The following is an 18,116-nucleotide window of genomic DNA, read 5'->3' on the forward strand; positions in this document are numbered from 1 at the left end:
TGACTGTAAGTTAAAACTCCACTGAACACCAGGCCATGGCTGCGTGACTCTTTTAAAGACAGATGTTAAGAAAGCAAACTGCAGGCAAAGGACTTCTAACAGCCTTTGTGAGTAAATACATCATAGGCTATTACTGGGCAAATGCAGAACAGCTGAAGTGTTGCTGTAACCTGTGAGACCTTCTACACGATGCAAAAGACTTGAGTAGTCTTCTTGTTATATTCTGAGCATTAATAATATCTGTTTGTAGTCTCGGTTAAGAAGCCCTGCAGTGTTCACTTAATGGTGTAAATAGCCATCATGTTAGCCTGTCTTGTAAGTGCTCAATTCAATTATGTTTCTGGGCATATGTTAGTAAGCCTTTTTATTTGGTGACAGTTGTGGCGTCCTCAGCTAGAGCGATAATGCTTGCACTTAGTACCTCTTAGATCTTCCAAGCATGTCTGTGCATTAACTAATACATCTTCCCAGTGTCCCTGCAAAATCTCACAGGTAAATCAATATTGTGTCATCCTTCAGGCAGGCAGGTCAGACATGTCAAGCTTCCCATCAGAGGAGAAATCAATCATCTGACACTGTTGATTATTTTTAGAGTAATCTGTTTTCTTTACACGATATGCAACAACCCTCGAACAGAGATGGTTACAAGCAGTACCCATAATCTCCCTGCTCCCTCTAGAAAGCTTACAGCAATTTTGCTTTAAAAATCACTTTGAGTTTAAACAGCTGTCAGAAACCTTTCACCAAATGGCCAAATGGGCTCCTGATAATGTCTGTTTTTATTTCTGCTTGAGGAAGGGGCAGAATAAAGAAGTCAGGAAGGTCAACTGCCAATGAAAATGCCATGCACTGGGTGAGACTGTCTTCTTCGGATGGGCTAGCATTTAAAATGAGAGGATTCGTGTCCACTCGGTTTTAAAAGCACATTTTCTTTTTTGTGACTACTCTGAGGAATAGAAAAACTGCCAGAAATTCCATAAGATCCATCTCTTTAAAAATGTCTTTCCTAATAAAGTACAAAAGCATTTTGTTGGAAGATCAGTTACGCATTTAAGCAAAACCTTTTCCGTAAATGACCCTAGAAATTATCAGCAATGCTGTCTCTTGAAACAGCCATTGCATGTTATATAATGTAGGAAATACCTCAAAGTACAAACTTCTGCTTCCTGCCCCACAGATTTATCGGCATGAAATTCAAAGAAGTGAGATTTGAGGACTCGTTGTTTGAGGAATGCTACTTTGAAGACGTGACGTCCAGTGAGACCTTCTTTGAAAACTGCACCATCATCTCCACTGTCTTTTATAACACTGGTAATGGGATTCCTGATATGGTTTCAGCCCTGTAATTAGGAGCCATTTTATCAGATTCTGGGAGGAAGGATGATAGGGATCTGTGTGTGTGTGTGCGCTGGCTAATGAGAGTGGTGATGGAAAAAAGAGGGTGAAGGCAGGCTAAAGGACTGGCTGCTATCTTACCTTTACGGCTGGTTGGCTGGGGTTATGGTGGTGCTTTTGCCTTATGGTTTAGCTAGACATATTTCTTTTCTCACTAACTGAGTTTAGCTTTCCATGTAGGCATCAGCCTGCCAAAAAAAAAAAAAAAAAGTGTGCCTCCACTAGCATTGCCCCGAGGGCTGAGGCTGCTCCCATCTGTGGTTCAGGTCCTGTTTCTTGCTTAATTCTGTGTTTCTGTTGCTACATTTGGAAGGATGCTCCAGGTCGCTCCCAGTGTTTTTAACTACATGGCTCCCGGTCTCATTTGCTACTGCAGAGGAAATGCAAAAGTCTGTGCTCAGGCCTCGGCACATTAAAGTAGTGGCAAAATGCCTAGCAGTTTAAAAGCTCAATCCAATGAATTTAGCTTAAAATATATTTTATAGTTCTCTATTTTAATTCATATTCAGCTTTTGGTTTGATAATTACAGATAATAAAATATTCATTAATTTGTCCTGCAAAAGCTTTTAATTTCTATTCTAATGGAGAATAAACCATAATGCCATGAAAGTGAGAGTCTGCTTTGCCCCATCCATGTGGCATGGGGATACTGGTTCAGGTCATTCAACAAATAAAATATGCCACCAGCTATCAGGCATGCAGGTAGAATTTGCCACTAAAATAAAAACTCCCTGACTGTTTTCATTCAGTGAGAAGCATCTCTGAGACCTTTAAGTTGATTTTGATCCTGGCTCCTTGCTGTATGAAAGGACATCAGTAAAGCAGGATCAAGACTTTGCCTCTTCCTCTTGCAGATCTCTACGAACACAAATTCATCAACTGCAGGCTCATAAACAGCACGTTTCTGAAGGAGAAGGAAGGCTGCCACCTGGACTTTGAGGAGGACAATGATTTCCTGATCTATCTGGTCAGCTTCCTGGGCAGCCTGTCCGTGCTGCCGGGTAACATCATCTCTGCATTGCTCATGGACAAAATAGGGAGGATAAAGATGATCGGTGAGTGGTCTGTAGGGGTCTGTGCTGAAGCAGGACCACCTGGTGCTGTGCAGTTGATGCTGTTTTCCACAGCGTTCTGTATAAATAAATGACACGTTTTGCTTGTAGTGATGAAAAATCACAAACATTATTTTCTGTAGCTGTTTGACAGCCCAGGAGATCCATCTTTGAGGTTTCTGATCTTCAAATGATTTTAAAAACAGCTTCAGGAAACATATGGTAGATTAATTGCCCATGTCACATCCAAGCACGTTGCCACCCATTAGACATATGGGACTAAGTTATCACCTTAACAACTTCTGATTACTTTGGGAATTTCTGGTGTTGCTTGCTCCAGGGTGCAGACCTTGCTCTCTTGCCAGGTACTGTGGAGTCATGCCTCAAGGGATAGACAAGTGAGCTTAGTAAAATCAGGGATGAGACACTCTCTTGAGTATCTCACCTGTTTCTCTCTTCTGGGAACAGACAGAAGCTTAGTTAGCTGAGCTTCACTGTCAGACAGGTAAAGGTAAGGAAGATGATCCCATCAGTGTGTCAGGAATTTACACTTGGAGGGCAAAATGAACCTTCATATAGTGAATTTAGAAAAGACCCAAACAAACGAGTGGGTCTGTGGGAAATAAATTAAAGCTGAATGAGAATCAGGTTGTCCACCCTGCAGACATGTCAGCATTTCAGCATTTTCATCTGGAATTGAGATGACAGCTGGAAACCTAAATGCTTATTTCTTCTGCAGAATGAAAAGTACAGGACAAAAATTGGTAACGACATGCTGAAACGTTTCACTATGGAATTTCCAATTGAAACAGCCTTCTGGCATCCCACCCGTATCACTCTGCTGAACATATTATTTCTGGTCAGCTTAACGTGAAAACTGAATTTCTCTTTTGTGTTATGTGCCTCACTGGGACTTCAGTTCAGTTTTATCATGTTCCACTAAATCCTCTCCTGTGCTGAATGTCAGATCTGGGGCACACACGGTGACCCTGATGCTGCACTGTACCTCTGCAGCAGAGGAAATATCTGCACTGCACAGAGAGGGATGTGGTTTGGCCATGGAGAAGAAGTGGGCAGGGGTCCTGCATGGTAGCTTTCCATAAGCAGAACATCACAGTGGCAAAATACAACTAAATATACAAAATGAAGCATTTCAGTTCCAATTCAGCATCCAAATCATTTTGGTTGGTGTCAAACTGATTTAAAAAACCTCAAACAAACAAACAAAAAAAATCTTTGGTTTCCTGGTGGTAAATGGAGATATTTCAGCAGCAGCAGAACTTTCCAGTGAAAGAGATTTTGATTTTGCAAAATTGCTTCTTTCAGGTGAAAATTCCCAACTGGGGAAGAAGGCTCTGATGTAGCCATTAATATTCCTGAATCTGAACTGTGGCTAACTGAGCATGAATGCTCTCACTTTCTCCCTCAGTGGTGTTCAAAAAATTATAGCTCCTGTGCAAATGTGCCATGAAATCTAATGATGTTCTTATAATTAAAAGAGACCTCAAGTGCTTCTTACAATCGGCTGTAAATTATCCTAATTGAGTCTAGAAATGTGTCAAGTGATTTCAATAAGATGTGAATTGCTCTAGCTCTTCACTCAAAACTCAAGTTGAAAAACCTTCACAACGATTCTTCCTCCTTGTTGGCTTTCATGTTTACTTGCCTCTACTCTTCCTGGGTCCGTCTGGAAGTCTGAGGTGCTGGAAATCTGCCTGGAAAAGCCTGTCTTCAGCCTCTCCGTAGAGCAGGAATATCGGCATGATCAGATGGTTATTGAGAACATTTTCAGGCTGGTTTCCAGCATCACACAGTGACAGATAGGCAGCATCATGGTATTTTTGGATTTTTGCAGATTTCATTCATTTCGGGGTGAAGCACTGTCACTTAGAAGCCATCTTTATCAACACTGTGGCAGCCCAGCCACGGATGAGGGAAGTTGGTGCCAACATTTTTCTCCTGGTTCCCCCGCAGGTGGCTCGATGTTGATCTCTGCAGTGTGCTGCTTCTTCCTCTTTTTCGGCAACAGCGAGTCGGCGATGATCGGCTGGCAGTGCCTCTTCTGCGGGGCCAGCATTGCCGCCTGGAACGCCCTGGACGTGATCACCGTGGAGCTCTACCCCACGGATAAGAGGTGCTCAGGGTCTTCTTCCTCTCCGCTCTTGGCCCTCTGACTCTGGCCTCTCTTTTCCTGATAGCAAAGGCCAATGCTCACTCTAGACACGTTGATGGGGAAGTTGTATTATTTTTATTTTAAGCAGGCCTTAGTGGCCTGGTAGTCCTGAGGCTATACTGGATCAGCATAGACATTTGCAAGCATAATTCTGCACACACCATGGCTTGTACTCAGGGAGTTGCGGGGGTGGTATGGAGATTATAGGCAGATAAATTATAGAGAGCACATCATTTCTGAGTATGTGCATGAGGTCTGGCTCTTCAGACTGTGTCCTCCAGCTTCTCATCTTAGCTCTTCACCACAACAGCCTTTCCCTCCACAACAGAGACAACCACGTGCACAGAATGATCTGGGAGATGAGGTAGCATTGGAAACTTTGGGAGAATGAGCTGCAGATGAGATCTTTCCTGCCAGCATCATTATAAACCTTTTTTTTTTTCTTTTCTTTTTTTTTTTTTTTCCTTTTCCAAGCTGTTGGGGAGAGCCAGAAGTGAAGGGGAAAGACTGTGCTATGAAGACAGCATGCTTTGAGCTGCTGGGTGAAGCAGGGTTAGGAGGAGAGACCTGGCTGTTGCTCTGGTGACAACCCACCTCAGCCAGTGCTTGGAAGGGCTTTGAGAAATTCTAGAGCAGGTTGGGTCCTGTTTTCCTTGGGAAGGGCAAAGGCTGTCAGAGTGGGCAACTCAAGAGCTAGGGAGAAGTTAAGATGAAGAAAAATGAGTACACACAGACGTTTACCTCATACAGACAGACATGCAAAACAGTGATATCTATTTATTTACTATCTATTCTGGCTGGCTTACTTGCTGGGAGCGTAGCCTAGGCAACATAAGAGCATTCACAAAATAATCCATCCAGATCTTCTGTAGTTATGCCAAGAAGATCCCTCCTAACCATTGCTTTCTGCTTCTCTTCCCCACAGGGCAACAGCCTTCGGCATCCTCAATGGGCTTTGCAAGTTTGGTGCCATCCTGGGGAACTCGATCTTTGCCTCCTTTGTAGGGATAACCAAGGTGGTTCCCATCCTTCTGGCTTCGTCTGCTCTGGTTGGAGGTGGCCTGCTCGCTTTGCGCCTGCCAGAGACTCGAGACCAGGTCCTGATGTGAGCAACCGAGGCCAGGGGGGCCAGGGGTGGACGTAGAAGAAGAAGAAAAAAGAGCCATGTTTGGAAAAATCAAAATGTCCTTTTCTATTCCGTTTTGTCGATACCTCAAAGAGAGGGAGCAGAGGCGAAAGAGCCCAAAGGGATAAAATGAAGCCCCTTAGTATCTGACCCTTTTACAGCCATGATTGGTGCATGCAGCTACTTCACACACTCTGCAGAGCTTTGCTGTTTGGGTTTAATCCTGCCTACACTGGGAGCCTGTCCTTTCCCTCTCCATCCCCGTGTAGCGACACAAGACACGAACAGGGGCTTTGTGCGTGCATGTGCCTGCGGGGGTGTGAGCAGATCCTGAGCTGAGCTGTGACAGCCTGCCTGCCTTGCCGAGCACTCCCTGGCAATTCAAATAAGCTGTGCTCAGACACAAAAGGCACCCAAATGGCAGGCAGGTAACAAACCTGCCGTAGGTCAGATCCAGCAACAGGAGCAAGAGCTATAAATGTGACCAATGACCTTAGCTGTCTTGATTTGGGGGTTACAACTTGAAAAAAAAGTGAGAATCCTGGTTTCTGGAGGATTTGAGAGTGGGTGCTCAGCTCTCTTAGAAGACTCAGTATCTCAAAGCCCCTTACTGTCTTCACTTGGGCATAAAGAATCACTAGGCACCTTCTTGGTCTGGGAGAGAAATATATACATAATTTTATATCTATAGACGTATTTACACTTACTTGCAAATATATGTGCACATATTGAAGTGATCAGCTAGTGAAATTTATAATTTTTAATTTCTGCACTATTTAAAAGATGTTAAGAGAGGCACTAAAAACTATTACCACTAATTCAAGTTTATCTGGAGCTATGACCAACTTAGTGACACATCATTCTTTATACCAGACACCAAATATTTAAATGTATTGATGACTGGGAGTATATATTTCTATGATGATAAAGATCTTTTTCCTACAAACTTTCATGGAGGAGAAATTGATATGATGTTGGAGCATTCCACAAACCAAATGTGTACATATAATCCAGTGTAAATAGAGGACTTTTTGTCTAATACCTAGAGTATGTTAACAGAGAATTTACCAGCATTTTAGCCATATTAGTTAAAGAATATGATGCTTCATTTTCTTACATATTTGGGTCTCATCGAAACACTGTAAGCACAGTTACGTATAGCCATTTAACTTGCTACATGGGGAATGCACACAGCAAGCTTTCACTGTATGGAACATTAAATTCTCCATTAAGTGGGACAGTTAAGTTTGATATCCTGTAAAGACTCTTTTTGAATTTCATATGCTCTTTTTATTGTACAACTTCAGTTCTGTTGCACCTGAAAGCAAAGTGAGCTGTGTATTTTTGGATATATTTTCTTGGGAAGCAGGAATGAAATGTATACTGTTAAATAACACATATTAATACCTAGATAGTGCTAATTAGACCCATTCGACAAGCTCAGCCATAGACCAGAATTGAGTAGAAATGGTCACATAATGCAGGGAATTTGTCTCACCGTGATATTTTCTGACATTAAAAGTTATAAGTTATTTTGTACTTTTGCTAGTGACCTTTTTACTTTTCGTTGGTTCCTTTTTTTTTTTTTTTAAGAAAATCAAGCAGTGCTAGGCTGAAATCCAGCAGGACTGAAATCTACCACCTCTGCCTTCAGCTGCACAGAGGCAGTCAAATACACCCACAGCTCACACCAGGGCCAGCCCCGCACAGCTGCTGTGGCAGTCGGTGTCAGCACCACTGCAGAGGACAGATGAAAGACACAAAGTATGGTGAGATCACAAGAAGCAAACCCTTGCCGATGAGACAAAAGTGTCTAAACAGCATCACTTTCGTCACTGTGTTGGCTGGGGATAAGCACTTAAAGAGCAGCTAGACTACAATGGGCTATTTGGGATTTTTATAGATTTACTCTGAGGTTTATGAAATTGATAAAATCACAAGCGGCTTTAATAGCGCGGCTTATTATGCCTCATTTCTCATTTTATGGGTAGCTTAGGGCCTTTTTTCTGATTTGTCTTCAAAACAGCAAGGTTCCTTCGCTGAGGTAGGAGTGAATGTAATTATGTCCTTTGGCAGTGGTTCACAGCTTCTGTTGAGAATCACAGCCCAGAATGTGTTTTTTCTCTAAGAATGTCTGATCCCTTTGCATGGTAAAAAGCAGCTAAATATGTGTTTCAACACAAAAGATCACCATGGTCTTTATGTTTCATTCTTTCTGTGGGGTTGTGAATGCCCATTAAGTCATTGTATTTACAGGGAAAAAAGGTTTGTTTCATGGTCTGGACTATTCTATTTTGCTGCTCTGTGGAGCCCGAACGTATCTTTATTTATTCCATGGGGCACTCTTAGTTACATCCCTATCCAGTGCTCTGACAGCAAACCTGATTGTTTGTGTTCTCCATTGACATTGCACAGTTACCAAAATGGCATCACTTATTTTGCAAAACTTCACCATTGGTTTCCTTAAAAAGAAGAAATTGAGGTCTTAAGGCGATAGAAATGGTAAGGTAACATCAGGAAATGTTATCCAATCTTAGGAAACTAACTTCTTTGCAGAATGGGTCCTTCACAGGGTCTGCCTGGTAAACCTCATGTCCGAGAGATCGGCTGGGGCAAGGTAAAGAGCAATAGGATCTGGCAGTCAGCGTCACCCTGGCTACCCATGTAACTGTACCCCTAAAATGCATGGGTCGGTCACTTCGGAGCTAGGGGACAATGGGTATGGGGCTTGACAGTGTTTCTATCCCTGCTTTTGACCAGGGAGTTCATGACCAGATACATAAGCGCAAACACACACTGCAGCTGGTACACCAGGGCCTGGCAAGGACAACAGAGAAGGACGAAATGAAAAGCTGAGGGGAAACCACATAAGCTAGCCTTAGACACCTACGCGTCAGCTGTCTGAATTCAAACTAATCGCCCAGGGTTCCCATTACTCCCAGTTACAAGAAACAGTGAACATCTGTGGCCACTCAGTTCTGATTTGGCTCCGAGTTTCAGGCTGTGTGCTACCAGCTAGGCCGAGCCCAAGCCACGGGGCACCGAAGCACCGTGCATGGAGAGGTTTCTCATCGGGCACCTCCTCTGATGGCTCAGCTTCGTTTCTGCTGTAAAATCAGCATCGTAGCTGCGCTGCAAGTGCTAGTAGGCCTCCTCCAATAGTTCCCCCCGCCTACACTTGCCACAGTGAACAGTCTCCATGTCTTGGAGTTCTGCTATTACTGGATCATCCGCAGAGAAGAGGAAAACTGCTGATCACAGCCCAATAACAATCCTCGCTGAGCACCATTTCCTTGGATTCGTGAACTTTTTGGCAATGAGGGCACAGAGGACCAAGACAGGGGACTTGCCTTAAATCCCAAAAACCTCCTGTAGAGGACAGTTGGACCTCTTCATGCATATGTGGCACGCCAGTCCAGCCACTCCACCGGGGACTTTGTGGCATGGGAGAGATGGGTGTAGGGAACCCAAACCGGCCTGCTGGGTCTTGGTGTCTTCATCCATACAGCGGAGTAACGGGGTTGCTGGAGCAGTTCATTGCTGGGTTCCTGAGCACGCAGAAACAGATTTTTAGAGGAACAGAAAGCACTGTTACTGTTGTAAAAGACCAGTGGTATGACAATAAGCGTTCTGCCTCCTTATGGTCCCGTTGATTTAACAGGTTGTTGTACTATTTTTCCCAAACTTTGGTTGTGCAGCACTGCTTCTGCTATCACATTTCGTTCTGCCACATCCTGCTGGTGGTGGCTGCTGCTCGGGGCTGGGTGGGGTGACCCCCCGCTTGCCCATATCATCCTCGTCTCTCAGAAATACTGTGCAATTTATAAATGGCGGTTTGTGGATTTTTTGGACTAAGAAAAGGGTCACTCTAGGAAAACCCAAGCCCAGAGCCAGATGTTCTGCACTCTGGGGAGAAGTCCAGCAGCTGATGTCCTTTGGTGACAGGGGAAAGGTGCAGTGAGGACATTCCCTGAGCCTAGGAGCTGTCTGGTCCCTGGGCTGGGTTCACACGTGCACAGAGCAAAGCTGTATGGAGCTGAGCGTTCTGCAGATCTGAAGGTCTCTTCTAGGTCCTGCTTTGAGACTTCCAACAACAGAGTATACTCTGACACTGTTAAGGACGTCCTAGGTCCATTTCTGTCCTTGCTTATGTCCTTTGACTCTCCAAAGGGCACATAAAACCTGAGAGTATATTTTTAGGTTTATGTAGATTCGAGCCCCATGTATTATATTTCCATCAAGTTTCTCCCTTGGTTTCTCACCCTCATATTAGCCAATGCTGCTTTTAGGAAGAATCAAGCCTGGAAACTGTGAAGGAAACAAAATGAAAGAAATTTCTTTGCTGTGTGTAATGCTAGAGCTGTATAAATGTTCACACACTGCAAGTTCCCCTGTAAATAACACCCAGTGTCGTGCATTTAATGAAATGTTTCATTTAGGTGTTCTGTTGGCTGTGTGTGTGAGATAGCCAATTCCAATCCCTTGGTTCCTTGGTTCCTCTTCATTTGAAACTTTTTTTTTTTTTTAATTTGATCTGTGTCTGGTTGTCACTGGAAATTGCAGCTGTTCCAATGGACTTTGTTTTTGTTCTCCCTGTCACATTAAAAAGCTGGAAGAAAAAGAATGGCTCCTGCAGTGTTTGTGTTTAATGTGCACTTTGAGTCCTTTTACAAGTGCTACTGTGGATGACTTTGTACTCTGAAAATGTGGGGACTTCCTCTGATGTTTGCAATGTGTGCATCCTTGCTATCTCACACCATCCCATCTCAATTAAGACTCCCTTCTACTACTGCATTATCACACTGTGCATTTCCTAATGCATTACATAAGAAACTCTATAGCCTGAAAAAATTTCTGGTGAAGAAAGCATAACGTATTTTTAAGTGCCATGTAGAAACAGAAAGCTTTGCAACAGGAACATGCCCAATAAAAATGTTGTTTCTTGTAGCTACACACACCGTTTGACATAGAATGCTCTCTTCAGGCTTGTTGGTAAGATATTTAGGTGCAGAAAGGTTAAGTCCATCAGTGCCCAGTTCTCTCCTAGCTTGCACTACACATGCAACATGCTAAAGCTAATATTCAAACAAAAGTTAAAGAGCTGTAAGATATTGGAAATATAATAAAGGAATCATGAAGGTTCACCAGTCATCAGGAGGTGAAACCAGGCATTTTTCCTCAGCCTGGGTTCAAGCAGATGCCATAGGACCCATCTGCGCTGGGGTCTTACTGGGTGGGCCACAGCCAGCAGCTGGTAGGGACTGGTCTTCGGGAGGTGCCAGCTGGGAATTTTGCAATACCCATGTCTGGCTACAGAGTACAGAGCTACAGTGTCTACAGCTCATAAGTCCCTTGTGTGTATTCTGCTTTTATACAGAAAGCTGTGTATTAGCAACCACCGTCAAAAATAATTTTCTTAGAAGAAGCAGGCTTTTAAGTAAAGGTCAGAGATTTGTACCTAAAGCCTCAAAGCCTCAGAGGTGCTTCTGTGTGGTCCTTACTCCAGGCTATCTGACATTCTGTGTGTAAGGCTGCAATCTCATTAAGCAGGAAAATCCCATATTTGAATGGGCAGACAAGGTTTCTGAGAGAGGAGGTAAAAAAACGGAGGTTAAAAAAAAAAAAAAAAAAGACTAGTTTTAAAGTAGGACCCGGGGAATTTAAGAACAGGATTATGTGGCACAGTTGCCTGAGATAACATGGGATAGACTAGACGATAAGAAAAGCTTTGTAAATCTGTGTTGCTGTTTTTCCATACTGATGATTTTACCTTGACCATCTCGTGTTCCTCACCAGGTGGAGTTTCAGGCACAGATTCCCGTAGCCACCAATAAATGACCCAGATTCCCTGGATGTGCAGGTTCAGCCAAGTTGTCAGAGAAGGTTACCTGGTGGAGGAAGAAGGCTGGAAATGATGGCATTTTCAGCAGCAACTAAACCCAGTAGGTCTGAGTGATGTTTGAATTGTGAATTGGGATATTGGGAATGTGACTTGAGTTGGTGTATGGTAACCTAGACCATTATTTTGTCAATGCTCCCACATCTCAGAACTTTACTGGTTTCGAGACTTTTCAAGAGGAAACACAATTTGGCAGTTTGACTTCACACTCACTCAAAAGTCAACCACTTGGCCGGGCAATTGGTGCTGGGCATTGGAGTCCCGAATTTCCAGTTTGGGGCAGAAACTGCTGCAGGCTGAGCACCCTGCTGATGTGCAAACACTCCTACAGCTTTGTGGCTGATATCAGTTCAGTCCATAGCTCTCAGACCACTTTTTTTTTTTTTTTTTTTGTAAGCTGATGTATAAAACGCAAAGAAAGATAACCAAAGAGATTGCAGCAGTTTTTTGTTTTCTTTTCTTTTCTTTTGACTCTTTTCAGTGGGAACTGAGGAACTCGCAGCATCCTTGACCCATGATAAGGTTTGGGGCTTGTACCTAAGTTTTACATTTTGAGTGCGCTATAGATATTAATTAATCCTTAAAAGCACTATTTGAAAAGTGAGAGCTTATTTTTTTCCATCACTTGCTTCACCTGTACAAACAGCCACGTACCTATACCTACATCAACGTGCACACACGTGCATATATATAGTGACCTCGACTGTCGCCGGTGCATTTGCTGGTTCTGCCCCAGCCCTTGTGGATCAGAAACGAGCCTGGCTCAGGCCAGAAGATGGCAGCAGCTGCACACAGCACCGGCAGCCCCCGCAGTGCCGGCTGCTGGTGGATGCGCCCAGCACCGGGGTCCCAGCAGGACCCGCACCGGGCACGGGTGCCGCCATCGGGTGCAGAGCACAGGGGTCTGGTCCCCCAGGAAAGTAAGGGAAAGGCGGCTAAAGAGAGCAATGGTTAGAAAGTTTTGAAAGGACGGAGCCCTGCCTCGCACCAGAGCTTTTGAAGAGGGAGTTGTGCAAACCTGGAGCAAAGCAAATGTAATTATGGAGGAGAAAATGAGAGTTTCTGCTTCAACAGTCTAGTGCAATGGGTTTCAAGCTTTCCTGGCCTGCAGCTCCTCTGTGTTTTCCAGCAAAGAGGCAAATACCATGTCAAAATGTGGCGAGACTCCAGTTAGATGAGAAAAACCCTGGGCTGGCTAGTGCTTTTCCCACAGAGCTAGGAGCAGGTCGGCACCAGCGTGGCTCCTGCGGCAGCCACAAAGGTAAGACGAAGGGCATCACACATACCTGTCAGTACTTTGCTTACCATCTCAGAACAACCCACAGCCACAAAACCTCAGTGCCTTTCCAATATGGGTGGCATATGATTCAATCAGAGGACTGAGCCTGCTGAAAAATAACCCAATAGCAAAAACAAATGGTGCAGCTGCCTTTCTTACAGCTTCTAGAAATCACGGAGCCCATCCTGAGGCCTGTGACATGGTTAAGTGGGTTTTTACACCCCAGATTTGTGATCTAGGTCTGTTCAGTCTGCACCACCATGGCTGGCTGCAGCTGCTGTCCAATGTGCATTTTATAGTGAGGGTTTCTATCTGGGAACCAAGAGGCTGGGTTCCCCTGGAAAACTTCTGCTTCAATATAAAAAATAAACAATCAAAACAAACAAAAACAAAACCAAAACTATCCAGTAAATACAAGCAGACCTAATTACAAGGAGACCAAAGCCAGATCTCAAGTGGCTTGCTCCTCTCTTTTGTAGCCCTGGCAAAGCAAAGAGGCTTATGCCAGCACTGACACCTCTTCCCAGGGCTGCAGCCCCTCTCCGTGAAGAAATGCCTCTGGCAGGACAGCAGCTGGAGCAGGCTCTGTGCAGGCTGTGGGATTTCACAAGGAGATGGCAATATTTCTCCAGAGGGAGCCCTTTCTTAGTCTTGAAATCTGCTACAGACCGGGAAGAGGTTATTGTACGTGGCCTCCTGAAACACATCTTTGAATGATAAACTCAGTGCTTTCATCCCTTCCTATTCAGGATAAGCATAGAAGAGCTTTGAAAACTTCCCAGCAGCCCTGTTCCTTCTCTTAGGCCCCTGAACAACAAACTGCTCTGCAGAAACTAGCCATGTACTGAGCCCTTAGGCCTTTAAATGTCTCAGAACAACTTTTTTTGCAGCCCTCGTTTGACCTAACCAAAGAGAGTTTGTGTCCCTGGCTCAGCACAGCTGTAGGGTGCTGCTGTGTCACTTTGTCCCTGCTGTGTCCCACCTGGAAGGGGACAGGAATAGTGCCACCTTTGCACTGGTCTCTGGGGGCAGATGTCTTCCTCTCTGTGTGGTCACCGATGCATTAGGTGCCTGAGAGACCTTCTTCAGCAGGTTTTTAGAGGCTTTGTGGGGGTCATTTACTTTCAGTGTCCTCATATTGTGGTATTTCAGCATGTGCCTCCTCCAGGTCATTTGAAAAGAGCCTCCTTTTAAAGCGGCGCAAATTTAACTCCAAGTAACCAGTTTCCCTGTCTCCTTAGGTCAAGGTTGAGTAGAAAACTTGAGTGGAAGAAATATTGATTAAGGAGAGGAAAGAGGTAACTCTGGGTGAATGCCATACACACCTCAGAGTTCAAGGCTGCAGCTTAGTGTACCCTACATCATGACCAAGTTTATTGCAAATTTCCAATGTCCACTGGGGATGAAAAAATGCCTTTAATTAGTTTAAGAGACAGGATTTCATGATGAAGAAATCCAGATAGGAAAATGACGCATGAAAATGTTAGAAAACATACAGAAAAAAATAAAATAAAACAAAGTTCAAATCCAAACCCTTTTCTGACCACTATCTGCTTGATGTGAGGCATTATAACGGGCCTTTCCACCAGGTTCTGGTTTCTCCTGGTACAACACTGCTGAAAATGCAAAGCAAAAAACCTCACCTTGAATTTCTATCACGTATGCAAGCCCCAACCAGTGGAGTGTGGGTGGCAGGTTCTCTGAATGAGAATAAGGACAATTCTGTGGCTTACTGGAAGACTGGCAGTTTTTTCTCACTTCAAAAGGAAGACTTTCCAAACTAGATCTCTGAGATAATTCAATGCATAGCAAAAATATGTGAAAATCAGCTCCTGTCACTTTCTTTCTCTGTTTTATTTGTTTATCTTCAGGTATGTCTTCCCCAAAGATCCACCCCTGCAACTGAAATCTGGCAACACGATGCAAATTCCATGTTGATTTTTAAGCAAGATTATGTAAATCCAATATGTTCAGTCACTGTCGTCCCAGGAATTCCCAGTATGTGAGATAGTGCCAGGGAAGGAATAAGGGCTGAGCTAATCAGCATGCGTGTCTCGCAGGATTTTCTTGTGTTTCTTTCAGAAGTAGGAAGCTGTAGGTTCCTGTGCACCCGATCTCTGGGATTCTCCAAATACAGGAGGGTGCTCTGGTAGCAAAGAACCACACAGTGGATATCTGCGAGCCCACTCTGCTGAGGGAGGCTCATATACAAGGCATGGTATAGTGCATTATGGCTACTTCTTACTGGAAGATGACTCCTAACAGATCTCCTCTGCTGTTGTTTGGTAGATACCTCCCCAGACCGCTTTAAAGTATACTTCTGAGTATAATGACACAAAGCATTAAGGAAATCAGGGAGGAAAATCTCCATCTTTGTGTTTGCCGTATAGGGCTCCTAATCTAGTTGGGTGTCTGCCCTTGAGCTAATTCAGGAACAAAGCAATACAATTTATTTATTTATTTATTTGGTCTGAGCAGCACCGTGGTCATAACCCTGAGCTATTAGTTCTTGTGTTCCCCTTTCCATCTGTAACAAGAACCTATTTCCTGACATTGAAACTTAGAGTGAAGTCCTTGGATGGGGGCCTGATTAATTGTGTTTCAAACTGAGACATGGGGATGATGCTGACTGTATTGGCCTTACATCTTTCTTACGAACTATCTTTGCAATCACACCTCACAGGTAACTACCTTGTTTCTCTTTGGACATAATTGTGCTTTATTTATTGTCATCATTGTTGTTATCATTCATAAAAGAGATTTTCAAGGTAACATGGCTGATGGACTTTCAAGCATTTGGCAATGACTTCTGCAAACCACAAAGAAAAATATAGCTTCCAATCTGAGGCATAAACAAAAGCAGGGCAAGGTGATGATGAGCTTTAAAGAACAGATGTCCTTTCGAGTCAAAAATTCATTCCAGATCAATTATCACGCAGTAAATAGTGCACCTGAGTCTTTGACAATAGAAAGCAAATTTACACTGTTGCAAAAATACTAATCACTAGCCTAGAGACTCACATTATTAGCTGAGAATAATTATTTTCTCCAAGGAAAGCACAGACCTTCAAAGGAGATAACATCTTAAATCACGGCAAATTTTAATTTAAATTCAAAGTGTAGGAATGTCCATAATACCCTATCTCTACGTTATCTGGCTGGGATGGTGTCATTATAGTGTTTTAAAGACAGCCCCAATCGTTAAACTAAATACCTGCAGCCTAACACTTTGCAATTTCATTTTCCCCTTGTCAGAATGTGTAATGGATATTTGTACCGGAGGTAACAAAACAGAAAATGTGAAGGTGTTGATAACTTTGCCATTACTGCCTCTTAAACTACCTGAGAGATGGAGAGGACTGGATGGCAGCGGAGAAGTGGTACCTCTGTAATGGGATGTAAAACAAGGCACCCAGTCAGTGCCTGCTGGGGTAGGGATTCATGGTGTCTGGGGACTGACGGCTCCCATCGGCAGTCATCAGCTTCTGGGGAAGCAGCAGATTCTGGTACTCCGATCCCCCACCCAGGGATCTGTTTCATGGCCTTCTTGCTGAGAGTCCACCAGGTGAATTGGAGTGATTTTTTGGCCTCTCTTTGAGCTTGTTTTCTCCTCTGAATGCCTTGGGTCCGGTAAGAGCATTTCTTCTATGACAAATTTCTTAAAAGCGTCAAACTACAGAAAGGGTCAGGCAACGGCACATTTCTCTGACGATTTTCAGAAACATCTGAAACTACAAAAGCTACACATTGCACTCAAGATGCTCAATTACACTTTTATTCCACAAACTAAATACAAATATAAATAAGTTAGGTGAGCACATTCAAATGATTCCTGAACCTTCACTCATCTCTCTGAGTGCCCTACTTTAAGACCCAAAGTTTATTGCCTGTTAACGGTATGTGTGCAATTGAAGGGAAAAAAAGATGTCCCTAAGTCAGACTATTCACATACCAGGAAATTTCTGTCTTTTGCTTGTCTGTCCTGAGATACAGAAATACAGAAAGATATTAGAAAGGCAGGGTAGAAAAGGCACAGCTTAGAAGTGGTTACTGATAGATATGCAAGAGATACTTGGTTCTTTGAAGACATGGATGCAATGAGTTAGAAGCAGAAGGACAAGTCTGTGGCTGTAAAATGTTGGTGGTCAGGATTAAAAAGGTGACATTCTGGCACCACAGATTTCAATTTACTCACATTTTCATATAGGGGAGCTGGATATATTTTCTTGATCTCACCACAGCTTGCGGTAGAAACCTTCAAGAGTCAGGTCTGCAAGACTTTGTATTGACATACCTTCAGAAAACTTGTCCTCAGCCATCATAGCCCTAAAGCTATGTGAAATGCCCAAAGACTTAATTGTCTCCATTACTTTCTGATCCTTGGCAGGTTTTGCTTTCAAGTTTGTGCAACACAAAGTGCAATAGGGAGGATGAGGCAGCGAGATGCAAATGGCACAAAGAGGTGATCCTAAGTCTGAGGCCTTTTGAAAACTTGGACTTTAGTGTTGAAATTACCATTCAGGAAAACACAACAAAAGAAAACACATCCCCTCAAATGTGAATCATTTGTTGAGAGAGTCTTCAGGGGTGATACATAATTGCTATCTGTTCTGCCTCCGAAGCAACTCAAATCAGCCTGGTGACATTTGTCACAAACGGAGGCAGATATTAATAGGCTGCATATTTATGAGGCTTCTTTACAATGCAAATTGCTTCTTAGTGAGCTGCCTTCATCCTGGCTTTTGGGCCATTTTATCCTTTTATTCCTGACATTTCACTCCTCTGTGGTGCCTGAATATTCTTAGAAGACAGAGGGGTGAAAGCCCAGTTGACTTCGTAGCTTGGGACAACACCAGGAGCTCTGGAAGTGCTCTGTCAGGGATGCAGGGCACTCTGCTCCAGCAAGAATTGAAGGCCCTGGTCCTCCTACTGTTGGTAGCACAGACCAGAATAAGTCCTACAATCTGGCTAATGTACTTGTTATCCAATGCTCACTGCTGGAGAGCAAGATGTTTGTACCCATCTACTTGGCAGAGCTGATTGAATAAGAAGTTTAATTTATTTCGACTTCGGAGATGCTTTGGCAAATGTAGTTGGGGGAACACTGTCTTCTTTTCAGCATTATATGAAATGTGTATTTTTAGCACTTGTGTTCAGAACTAATTTTTCAGGAATTTCCTGGCTCTCAGCC

At 43.6% G+C, this 18,116-nt stretch overlaps 1 protein-coding gene across 5 annotated transcripts in view; it reads left to right on the forward strand.

The window, feature by feature from the left end:
- SV2B (synaptic vesicle glycoprotein 2B) overlaps positions 1 to 10,371 on the forward strand; it is a 63,008-nt gene extending 52,637 nt beyond the window's left edge. For all 5 annotated transcript variants that reach the window (XM_080607653.1, XM_080607656.1, XM_080607655.1 and 2 more), the window contains 4 exons: positions 1,178 to 1,311; positions 2,251 to 2,451; positions 4,423 to 4,582; positions 5,547 to 10,371. In XM_080607653.1, the coding sequence (XP_080463779.1) occupies positions 1,178 to 1,311; positions 2,251 to 2,451; positions 4,423 to 4,582; positions 5,547 to 5,730 (679 nt within the window). In that variant the 3' untranslated portion in view covers positions 5,731 to 10,371. The remainder of the gene's footprint in view (positions 1 to 1,177; positions 1,312 to 2,250; positions 2,452 to 4,422; positions 4,583 to 5,546) is intronic.
- The last annotated feature ends 7,745 nt before the right edge of the window (positions 10,372 to 18,116 follow it).

The sequence above is a fragment of the Anser brachyrhynchus genome, assembly GCF_964034855.1.
Source record: "Anser brachyrhynchus genome assembly, chromosome: 11".
NCBI classification, from domain to species: Eukaryota; Metazoa; Chordata; class Aves; order Anseriformes; family Anatidae; genus Anser; species Anser brachyrhynchus.